The following is a 12,574-nucleotide window of genomic DNA, read 5'->3' as shown; positions in this document are numbered from 1 at the left end:
GTGAACATTCATAGATAAATGGATTAATAAATCTTATCTAAACGGAAGAGAACACACTGAAGTGTAAGTGTCGGCTATTATCACATTAGCATAACAGCTTATTTCTGCATTTTCAGGTTTCTTTGATGAATATAAAGTTGAAAGAACAGCATTTGCAGCATTCATTAAAAATAGTATTCTTTTTTGTAGCATTCTGAATGTCTCTGCTGTCGCTTCGGATCAATTTCATAGAATTTAATGCTTGCTGAATTTCATTCCCTTAAAAGAAAGAAAAAAACCTAAAGACCCCAAACTTTTGAACTGTAGAGTATCTAAATATTTCCATTGCAATATATACTGCACTTATTACAGCTGTATGTCTGACTAAATGTTTCCTTTTAATTTGCTTTTTGCACAGATTCCTCCAAGAAGCTTAAAGATGTCCTGGAAGAGTTTCATGGAAATGGTGTCCTCTCCAAGTACAACCCTGAACAGGTATGTAATGGCAGGAGCGGCCGTGGTCTGGCCTGATTAAATGATCTGTTTAGAGGCAGTGCAGCTTCTGGCTGTGACTTGACAGAACACCAATACAACCTGACTCAGGCCACAAGTCATTACAGGAGATGCTTAGTCATCCGCTCCCCGAAACGAAGTGGCCAGATATCGCCTCCTATTAGAGAAGGTCCTCGCTGACATCATAAAGCCCATGCATCACATTGCCGTGACAACAAAGCCAGCAGGCAGCTGCATCTATAATTTGCTTTATGGAGTGTCGCCATTATATTTCTCTCCTCTCCTCTGCACTGACATAAATAAGAGACTGCTCAGGGTTTGGCGCCACAGGTTGTGACCCAGAGCCTTGGCTAAATCAATAGTGAAAAAGCACCGGTGGCAGTTAATGGCTTTGAAGCTGACGCCAGGTTGGCTGTGGTGTGACAACGCATGCTTCGCATTGTTCATCAGTTCAGTTTAAATCATAAAGTCTGGAAGTATCACACAATGGAGGTGACATGCCATGAGTGCCACTGTGCTGCCTGCTTACGATGACAGAGCGTGGTATTTCATTCATGTATACAGCCTCGATTGACTGACTGCGGTTGAGCTGTAAAATATCCTTCATCGCAGCCTCAAGTCACGGCTGTTTTGAGTATAATGATGTTTAATTATGGTGACTCTGTAACCTTTGTCAAAGGAAGAGTGTCTGTAAAAATGGGCGCCGGTGAAAGGTTAAATAAACGGTTCATTGTTTGATAGCAGGGCCAGCCTCTGTGTTTTGCACAAGTCAGACAGGAAGTTTCTCTTATAGCCACGGCTGGTTACGCTGCTTTTCACACCACCAAAACATATAAACATGTTTGCTAATACTTAGACAAAGAGAGTCATTTGGGTTCGGTTACTTTCACCTTCCTGTTTTTGGTGTGCATCTGCCCGTTTGCAGCCCTTCAAACATAGCCTACCTTTGCATGCAAGTTCCTCTCTGTCCACCTCCACTTCCTTCACTCCTATGTCTTGCCTGTTTTTGCCTTATTGGCTTTTTGCCTTTTTCCAGAGTTTCATTTCAGCAACAAAAGGGATCTAATTGATTTAGGTTTGTTCATTTCTGCAATGATATGATTAAAGGAGAATTGACCCACAATGCCTTAAATTATTTTAGCACAGATTATTGTGGGTGTAGATTGTGGCAGTGCCCAATTTGCACATTTTCTTTAGTGAATCATGTGCTTAAACTGTAGTGAATTCTCTTCAAGGGCTTTGGGTTTTACATTTTAAATTGAGTTTTTATTCCTATTTTATTTCCAGGTTGTTGTTTCAATTTTTGTTTTTGTTAGATTTCACTGTCATTTTTTAGTTTAGTTTTTCAGAGATTTCCTGTTTCAGTTTAACGTGTTTATTAAATTTAATTTAATTTTCTCAGCACAGCCTGGTGTTTTTGCTGTCTGGTGGCATTTTCATTATTACAAGTTTAAAAGAAATTGCAAGTGTTATATTATAGCATATGTATATATATAAAAAAATTTTTTTACATGTATTTAAATTAGTTTTGCAACCATAATATTTTAAATATACAGGTGCTGGTCATAAAATTTGAATATCATGAAAAAGTTGATTTATTTCAGTAATACCATTCAAAAAGAGAAACTTGTATATTAGATTCATTCATTACACACAGACTGATATATTACAAATGTTTATTTCCTTTAATTTTGATGATTATAACTGACAACTAATGAAAGTCCCAAATTCAGTATCTCAGAAAATTAGAATATCAATTAAGACCAATGCAAAAAAAAATGAGTTTTAGAAATGTTGGCCAACTGAAAAGTATGAACATGAAAAGTATGAGCATGTACAGCACTCAATATTTAGTTGGGGCTCCTTTGGCCTGGATTACTGCAGCAATGCGGCGTGGCATGGAGTCGATCAGTCTGTGGCACTGCTCAGGTGTTATGAGAGCCCATGTTGCTCTGATAGTGGCCTTCAGCTCTTCTGAATTGTTGGGTCTGGCGTATTGCATCTTCCTCTTCACAATACCCCATAGGTTTTCTATGGGGTTAAGGTCAGGCGAGTTTGCTGGCCAATCAAGAACAGGGATACCATGGTCCTTAAACCAGATACTGGTAGCTTTGGCAGTGTGTGCAGGTGCCAAGTCCTGTTGGAAAATTAAATCTGCATCTCCATAAAGTTGGTCAGCAGCAGGAAGCATGAAGTGCTCTAAAACTTCCTGGTAGACGGCTGCGTTGACCTTGGACCTCAGAAAACACAATGAACCAACACCAGCAGATGACATGGCACTCCAAACCATCAATGACTGTGGAAACTTTACACTGGACCTCAAGCAAAGTGGATTATGTGCCTCTCCTCTCTTCCTCCAGACTCTGGGACCTTGATTTCTAAAGGAAATGCAAAATTTACTTTCATCAAAGAACATAACTTTGGACCACTCAGCAGCAGTCCAGTCAAGACGCTTCTGACGCTGTCTCTTGTTCAAGAGTGGCTTGACACAAGGAATGCACGGCTGAAACCCATGTCTTGCATACGTCTGTGCGTGGTGGTTCTTGAAGCACTGACTCCAGCTGCAGTCCACTCTTTGGGAATCTCCCCCACATTTTTGAATGGGTTTTGTTTCACAATCCTCTCCAGGGTGCGGTTATCCTTATTGCTTGTACACTTTTTTCTACCACATCTTGTCCTTCCCTTCGCCCCTCTATTAATGTGCTTGGACACAGAGCTCTGTGAACAGCCAGCCTCTTTAGCAATGACCTTTTGTGTCTTGCCCTCCTTGTGCAAGGTGTCAATGGTCGTCTTTTGGACACCAGTCTTCCCCATGATTGTGTAGCCTACAGAACTGGACTGAGAGACCATTTAAAGGCTTTTGCAGGTGTTTCGAGTTAATTAGCTGATTAGAGAGTGGCACCAGGGGTCTTCAATATTGAACATTTTCACAATATTCTAATTTTCTGGGACTTTCATCAGTTGTCAGTTATAATCATCAAACTTAAAGGAAATAAACATTTGAAATATATCAGTCTGTGTGTAATGAATGAATCTAATATTTTAACTAATCTAATTTTAAACAACAACAAAATCTTACCAACCTATAGTGTATTTTAGTCTGGTTTCTTTTTCCCCTTTATAGCTTTGCTAATTTTATATGTAAGTTAACGAAAATATTTCCATTATAGAACTTTCCCCTTTTTAGTCCTTTATCCACCTTATTTTTCAACGTGGAAGTACGCTGTTTTCTGTGAATGTGCGAGACTTCTGGTTCATTAGCCACTGTAGGGAAATAACGAAAAGAATAACAAAGTGCAGTAAACGGTAAAACTCTTTGCACTACAAACAGGGGATTTCATAATACATTAATATAAACAGGGGATTTCATAATACATTAATTAAAGGTAATACATTAAAATAAATATGGTAAGAAACACCAGTTTGCAATATCAGGCAGCAAAACGAGCCGTTTTGTACAGCTAAAAATAACTGGAAGCAAATGAGACTGGAAGACCGGACCTCACACATAAAATTTACAATGGGCGCGCATGTTCTTACGGGAAAAATAAGGTGGAGAGAAAATTACCACCTTAAAGAAGTAGGTCCGGATTATGCAAATAAACCAGTGGATTCTCTTGCCACTAAAACTGCAAAACAGTATTAAGTATGATACAGGTGGACTAATGCATTTAAAGAAGGAATAATGTAAATTCATTCAGTGTCAGAGGAGCAGAGGATATGAAAAGTAACACCATTCACTGATCCCTTCCCTCTGCACGAACAACCACTGCAGTGTGTATAACCCATCTCTCCCTCTACCCTCTTCATATATCTCTGACTGCCACACAGAAGCAAGATGTTCTCAACCAAGTAAGCTGTTACCGTCTGGGTTGCATGTTCTGTGGTTCAATGTGTCTACAGACTGCATGCCCCGGGCCCATCCCTGTCTAACAAGATAGTCTTGCTACAATGTCTACTAAAGATCAGAGTTCACGCCCAGTGCTTTTTAATGTGAGCCATGTGTCTGTGCTACTTTAAATTCTATTAACGGCCTCTTCATCATGGTGTTTTTGTAACCTCCGATGATTTTGTTTCTATGAGCAGCAAAACATTTGCAAATTTATGTGTTTTTACTATATTTTGATGTGTGTCGGTGGGCTCCCTCTGTATTTTTGTTGCCATGTGTCATAATGAAATGCTTGAGTGTGTCATTCATGCCCAAATACAGGAACATCCTCTCTGCTGGAAACATAAAGGAGCAGGAAGCTGCATATTCATGGCTTTTTTTCGTCTCTCATTTCTCATCATCTCTCCACTTGTCTGCTGCAGCCCATCGACTATGAGGGCTTCCAGCTATTCATGACGACGTATCTGGAGATTGACATCCCTGAGGAACTTTGCAAACACCTCTTCACCTCCTTCAAGAGCAAGAATGGTGGAGGCAGCTCTCCTGACACCTCTCGATCTGGAGCAGGCATGCTGGGTAAATACTCTTTTAAAATGCCTTTATACTGTCTAAAACGGGTCATGAAAGTCTGTATTTCATATTTATTTTAGCAGTTTTAATAGGAGAAACAGGTGTCAGTTTCTTCTGAGGTAAATTTTTTGGGAGCTGTGAATGAACAACTGCCCTGAAACACTTGTGCGCTGGTCATAAACAGTGGGTCCCGATTTATACTTGGAAATAAGCTTTAAGTTTGAGGATTTTGAAAAATATTGAACCTCATGACATAAAAATAAGAAATATTTACAATTCGTCACTATTTGAAGGTCACTAATCAAACTTTGGAGTTCATCTAGAGTGCTGCTGCCATTAAAGCAAAAGAGATGCAAATCAAATACTAAGAAATTCATCAGGAATTTGTTTTTTTTTCACTTTTTAAATGGAAACATACACACTACCTTTCAAATGTTTGACGTCGGTAAAATCTGCAATAGATACTCTGCCGTTCAAAAGCTTGTTTTTGAAAGAAGTCTCTTATGCTCATTTATTTGCATTTATTTGATCAAAATACAGTATTTATTTTATCTGTAAGAACAGTAATTCATGAAATATTACAATTTAAAATAACTGTTTTATATATATTTCATATAAATGTGAGTTTGAAGTCAGTAAAATCGGCATAATAGATACTCTGCTGTTCAAAAGTTTGGGGTAAGAAAGTCTCATATGCTCATTTATTTGCATTTATTTGATCAAAAATAAAGTATTTATTTGATTTAAAAAAAAAAACTGCAAAACAGTAATTTTATGAAATAGTACAATTTGAAATAACCTTTATATTTGAGTATATTTTATATAAATGTGATGGCAAAGCTGAATTGTCAGCAGCCATTTCTCCAGTCTTCAGTGTCACATGATCCTTCAGAAATCAATCTAATATGCTGATTTACTGCTTAAGGCTGATGATACACGATGCAACTTTTTGAGCAGTTTTGCCGGGCAACTTTTCTTGAGCAATGTTGCTTGGACACATTCCCACTGAGAACGGGTAACACATTTCTATCTGGATGCTTTAGAACGGTCGTGGGCCCTGTGTCTCACCTGGTTGCCCGTTGACGGGGACATTGCTCAAAAAATTGTCCCGTGTATCATCAGCCTAAGACACATTTCTTATTATTATTAATACAAAACAGTTTTATACAACATAAAAAATAAAGTACTTTCACCTTTGGTCTCAGATCACACTGTATCTTTTCATTTAAATGAGATTAGCATAACCAGTTTGCTTGTAAACCTGTTTGTAATAAACACTCAGCCTGCATGACTGAAATAATGAACTGGTAAACGTCTGGAGATCCCACACACATCTGATGAGCATTTGTCTTGGTGTTATGCGATGAAACCGGCTTTTGTCTGGAGACATGCTGCCCGCTTTTCAGGCTCTCCATGACTCTTGAGCCATTGTTCTATAAAGGCAAAATTAGACAAATTAAGAGATTTGGGCTCTTTGCAAGGTTGATGCAAGAGTACACTTTAATGAAAAGATGCTGGTGGCTTTGTGTCCGCTACTATTACTGTTAACCTGAGGGGATTTAGCGCAAAGATTAGTTGAGAATATAAACGGTTTGACAGCCAACAGTGCCATCTAGTGCCTTGATTTCTCTGGACTGGCTAATACAATACAATCGGTGATTTCTGTTGCTCCATTTGTCTTTAATGCAACTCCTTAATGCTAAATGAGAAATGCTCATTATGGCAGTAATACATCTGCCATATTTTACTGTCCTGATTGGTTGCGCTCATAAACTATCCTAGCTATATTTTCCTCTGTCCGTCTTGCTCTACTCCTGTTCCACTTTACTTTGACCCCTGTGTCTGCAGAGCCCAAGTCCATTGATGCAGGCATCTCTATACAGACCGAAGTGGCCTGTGCACCCATAACAGGTACCACAGCAAGTGTGGTGTGATTTGATTGGACAGAGACTTGCATCACGGCTGTGACTTAAACGTGTTCCTTCACCTGGTGTTGTTATGTGTTGTTTTGGTGTGTCTTGACAGCTCTTTTTATTTGTGTTGATGTCAAACAAAGCAACCAGTGATGGATATGATTTTCACCCATGGTGTCAAGTCAACCACTGTGTGACTGTGGTGACAATCGTAATGCATCACCAGCTTCCTTCTTAGTACCTTGTGTAATATTAAAAAATGTCTGCCATGTCGTGGTTTCCAAAACATTTCACAAACTGAACAGTTTAAAGCGCTGTGCAGGGGTAAACAGACCAGTAACAAGTAATATAAAGCCAAAAACTATCAGACTCAGTGGGTCTCATTCACTAATATTTGTGTACAAGTCTTCTTATTTATGAGTGTAGAACGGGTTCTCATGCAAAACGTTCACTGTGTTCATAACAGGTGTGTACATATCTATTTTATTTGAATGTTTATTAATCCATTTCATTCTGAATGAGCTAATTCATTGATGCTCAGTTAATACATTTTGTATAGGATGTCTGCTTGAAATCTAGAAAAAACATTCTGTTTTAAAGAAATGTTGTTCTTTTTTAACTTAATAGTAATCAAAGAATCCTAAAATGTATGTATTCCACAAAAATATTAACCAGCAAAATCCTTTTCTGATTACGTAACATGAAGACTGCAGTAATGGCTTCTGCAAATTCTACTGTGCCATCACAGGAATAAATTATCTATCTATCTATACATCTATCTATATCCAGTATATGTATATTCACTAAATGTATTTAGTTGCTCCAGAGGAGTGCGACCTCTGACATATATAGCAATTGTAAGTCGCTTTGGATAAAAGCGTCAGCTAAATGAATAAATATAAATGTAAATGTAAATGTATTGATAAATTTAAGTTATTGTTATTTATAATAAAAAATATTATTATTATTTATAATAAAAAAAGTTATTGATAAATAATTTTTTTTTTTTGTCACGTGTGTGTGTGTACACACTGTAAGTGAATGAGTCCCTACACTGTTTTTTTCCTGTCTAATTTCAAATCATTACTTTCATTCTCCTCTTTATTTTCCTGTGCTGCTTTTTTCCTTGTAGGTATGAATGGGAAGAGTATTTTGAGTGCTATGAGCCGATATACACCAGAGAACTCTGCAGGGATCACTCCAGGCTCAGGGGCCACCACATCACCCTGCTCCTCCCGCTCATCCTCACAACGCTCAGGCACAGGGGGCCACACACCCAGAGGCCCTCACCGCTCACCCGGCATGCAGTCCAATCCCCCAGCGAGCAGCAGCAGCAATGCTTTGGCTCTCTCCAAGACTACCAACTCCCCACGCCTCTCCCCAGGTCAGAATCATGAACAAGGGGACAACCTTGATCTTCACTGCCCTTTTTTACATGTGTAATCCATGACAAGGGTCTTATAAAATAATATTGCCTGATCGGAATCCAGATGCTCCCACACAGATTTTTTGGTGTGTTATCTGGTGTCATTACTGATATATTATACATATTATAAGTGTTCCGCACTTTGGCCAACTAAAGTTGATTTTAAATGTGTTTTATAAATAAAACTGAATTGAATTGGAAAATTATAATTTAACATTGTTCCAGAGCGTAATCAATCAGAAAATCTTACATCTCTCCGGAGGAGTCCTTCTCCACAAAAAGTATCTCCGTCACCCCAAGTGGTCTTCCTTAAAGACATTGTGTGCTACTTGTCCCTGCTGGAGAGGGGGACACCAGAGGATAAGCTTGAGTGTAAGTTGGAAATTATTCAAAAATAAGTTTCTGGTAAGATTTTAGCTGTATTTAGGAAATTTTTAAGAAGGATACTGATTTGGTCATTTATATATTTTTTTATATTAGTAGTTGATGTTAGCTTGTTCATGTTAAAACAAAGACAAAGTTTTTCTTTATGGTAGTTTATCAGACACTTTAAGGTTACATGAGGTTTCTTTCTTTAATCTCCTTATTTACATCAAGGCAACATATCCTCAATAATTCCCACTTTTCCAAAGTTCTTCTAAAGAAAAAAGATATACATATATTTTAAGTAATTTTGTAAATTATGTCTCCAAACCAGTCGTGCCAACCACAGAAAGCACAATATTAGTCACAAACATGTGAAAAGTCACCTCATTCTTGGCAGGTGTCACAAATTTTATTTCCTTACTAACAGTTCATATTTAAACACAGCATATGAAAAGCAGATACGGATCTTTGAGATGTTTGAACAGTCAATTTCATATCAGTTACTGTAGCCTATGTGATGGCTCCAGTTATCAGTGTCACGTGATCCTTCAGAAATCATCCTAAAATTTGGTGTTTAAGAAAAATGTCTTATCAATATTAATCACAGTTGTGCTGCAAAATATTTTTGTGGAAACAGTGATACATTTTTTTCAGGATTATTTAATAAATTGAATGTTCAAAAGAATACTGTTTGTTTGAAATATAAATCTTTTGTAATACAGAAAAAAATTATATATATATTTACATATTGTACACCCAACAACACCTTTGTCAGTTCTACATTTTACTTGATTTCTTACCTACACATAGTGAGAGTGACAGGAGACTTCTAGAATCTCTTTGTCTTATTCTGTAAGGGCTTATCTCTGCTCCTGTCCTTATTTACCATGGAGTTAGCATAGACAAGCTTTCTTTAGCATAGGAAGTTATTTGTGCCCAAAGCTAATCCTCACTAGCTGCTGCAGTCTGCCTTTTGATAACCTGAGCTCCAGGTGCTATCATGGGGTCTGTACTTGACAAATGTTTGCTACACTACAAAAAGATGCAGTCTCTTATCTTTTACTTCTCTCACCCTAAAGTCATGTTCAGGCTGTACGACACAGATGGCAATGGTCTGCTGGACAGTTCGGTAAGTCTGAAATCTCCGTTATAATGTGTCATTTTGAAATGTTCAGTTATTTGACTTTGTGGTTAGATTGATGCTGTAAACAACAAGGAGTGAATAATGCACAGTACACAGTACTGCAGTTGAATGTTAGGTTTACATACAAGGTTAATACAATACACACAGTAAGAGTGCATTTCATTCGGATTATGTAATAATATTATCATCCTTTCATTGAATGTTTCATTCATCTTAACGCTATTAGAACTTGATGATTCAGAGTCTTTATAAACAGTATTATTGATCTTTTTTTGGAAACTTTAAACTGATAGTTGGAGAGAACTGTAAATACCAGACTTCATAAAAAATTTTTTTGAAAACTGTATGCTTAGTGTATAATATCTAAAGCAATGATATCTGTCGATTTAGGAGCTCGACCGCATCATAAACCAGATGGTCCATGTAGCTGAGTATCTAGAATGGGACTCTACAGAACTACGACCAGTATGAATCACTTTAAGTGTTTCCACCAGGCAATCCAATCTTGCAAAATGGAATCCATATCTTATTGTCCCTTATTTCATGTCTTATATTGTAGATTCTGAAGGAGATGATGGAGGAGATTGATTATGACCGGGATGGAACGGTCACATTAGAGGAGTGGATCAGAGGAGGAATTACCACCATACCACTCCTGGTCCTGCTGGGAATGGAGACGGTGAGGAGAAACTAATTGTGAGTTATAAAGAGGAAATAATACATAGTATATATAGTATCTTAATCCCTGTTCCTCTTTTCACATACATTCAGAATGTACAGGAAGATGGGCAGCATGTATGGAGACTGAAGCATTTTAACAAGCCAGCATACTGTAATTACTGCCACACTATGCTGTTAGGAGTAAGAAAACAGGGCCTTTGCTGCTCACGTGAGTATCTGTCTGTCTGTCTCTCTATCTATTGTTCTATCTGTCATTTTGTCTCACTATATCTGTCTGTGTTGTTCTGTCTGTCATTCTGTCTGTTTGTCATCTGTCTGTCTGTCTGTCTGTCTGTCTATCTCTATATCTTTATTTCTGTCTATCTCTGTTTGTCTGCCTGTCATTCTGTTTATCTATCTGTCTCTTTGTCTGTCTGTCATTCTGTCTAACCATCTATTGTTCTATCTGTAGTTTTGTCTAACTATATCTGTATGCGTTATGTCATTTCTATCATTTTGTCAGTTTCTGTCTGTCATCTAGGCCATAGGCCCTATGAAATCAGTTTTATTTTTTCCCAAATTCCATTAAAAAATTTTCCAAATTGTTTTTCAGTTTTTTTTTTTCTAGATTTATTTATTTTTTCTGTTTAAACTCCCTTTTAATGGCTAAATTAAATGTTATTAAACAAAAAGCATGTCTAATTAATGAAACATACACAGTTCAACAGCAATTTATTAAGTTTAACCAAAAGTTTCATTTTTAAGGCCCTATGAAATAATTTTCTTTTTTTTTTCTCAAATTTAGTTTTATTTTTACCAAATTCTGTGTTTTTCTTAATTTTCTGGGTTCTATTTGAATGGTTTAATTCCATTTTAATAATCAAAAGCATCTCTAAATAATTGATGTTATAAATATATATATATATAACATATATGTATATATATATATATATATATATATATATATATATATATATATATATATATATATATATATATATATATATATATATATATCGTCTTAGGTTACGTATGTAACCCCAGTTCCTCGAAGGAACGAGATGCAGCGTCTCGTTATACCAGCTGGTCATTACGCAGGAGGTGACGTAATGACCAGCTGGTAAAAAAGCAGCGTGAAACCGGCGTCAGCTTCTAGAATGAAGCAAGCACTGGCAGGGATGCCGGAAGTGTGGCCTCGCGACGCAGCGTCTCGTTCCTTCGAGGAACTGGGGTTACATACGTAACCTAAGACATTCCTCTTCAGGAACTCGAGCTGCATCAGGAGACGCTTTAGGGAACGAGATACCCACGGCACCAGACTTCCATGTCCCTGACCTGTGTGTATCCATACGGAGCACAGCTAGGGCGAGAGAATGGAAAAACCTGGAGTGGCTCGCATGTCTAGGCCATAAAACCTGACAAAGGTCAGGGGTGTAGAACATCCCGCAGCGTTGCAGATGTCCTGGATAGGGACACCTGTGAGAAAGGCCTGGAGGCTGCCACACTCCTCGTGGAATGAGCTCTGACTCCCATCGGCGAGGGGAAAGGCGTACAGGCGTACAGATGAAGCCTCGGCCACGTCTGTACCATGGCATCCAGCCCCTCGGAGCTGGATGACGTAGAGAGTACCAGAGGGGACATTGCGCTGTCTGAGTAGCGAAGAGGTCCACCTGAGCCTGGCCAAACACTCTCCAGATCTGCTTCACCACCTCGGTGTGAAGCATCCATTCCCCGGATCAAGGTTATTTTCGTAAAAGAAAACTAAAACTAAGACGAAGACTATTGATGAAAAAACAATTTTGTAAACTGAAATAAAATAAAAATGTAAAAATATTTGAAAAACTAAAACGAAACGAAACTAACAACAGTTATTGAAAAAGTAACTTAAATAAAATAATAATTAACAAAAAATAAATAATCGTTTTCATAATCATTAAGTTCTCACCCCTTGGCTGAAAAATATATGAGCTGTGTGGCGGTTTAGGGAAATACCTGTAAATGGCGCATCTCTGACGGAGAGACGCAAAGCAGTTTAAAGCAGAGTCCTGCATCCTGCACCAGCAGTACTTAACAGAGCACCCGACCCGTTATCCCACAGCAGCACTCATTTATTT

The 12,574-nt window shown here is 37.9% G+C and overlaps 1 protein-coding gene across 2 annotated transcripts in view; it reads left to right on the top strand.

Moving 5' to 3' along the window:
- Positions 1–12,574, top strand: part of LOC306876835 (diacylglycerol kinase beta-like) — a 130,747-nt gene that overhangs the window by 28,788 nt on the left and 89,385 nt on the right. For both annotated transcript variants that reach the window (XM_079428258.1, XM_079428259.1), the window contains exons 3-10: positions 398–474; positions 4,804–4,957; positions 7,997–8,248; positions 8,516–8,662; positions 9,736–9,785; positions 10,191–10,265; positions 10,360–10,479; positions 10,572–10,689. In XM_079428258.1, the coding sequence (XP_079284384.1) occupies positions 398–474; positions 4,804–4,957; positions 7,997–8,248; positions 8,516–8,662; positions 9,736–9,785; positions 10,191–10,265; positions 10,360–10,479; positions 10,572–10,689 (993 nt within the window). The remainder of the gene's footprint in view (positions 1–397; positions 475–4,803; positions 4,958–7,996; positions 8,249–8,515; positions 8,663–9,735; positions 9,786–10,190; positions 10,266–10,359; positions 10,480–10,571; positions 10,690–12,574) is intronic.

Source organism: Barbus barbus (genome assembly GCF_936440315.1).
Source record: "Barbus barbus genome assembly, chromosome: 11".
NCBI classification, from domain to species: Eukaryota; Metazoa; Chordata; class Actinopteri; order Cypriniformes; family Cyprinidae; genus Barbus; species Barbus barbus.
Note: the sequence above shows the minus strand (reverse complement) of the source record. Positions and strands in the feature narration are given on the sequence as shown.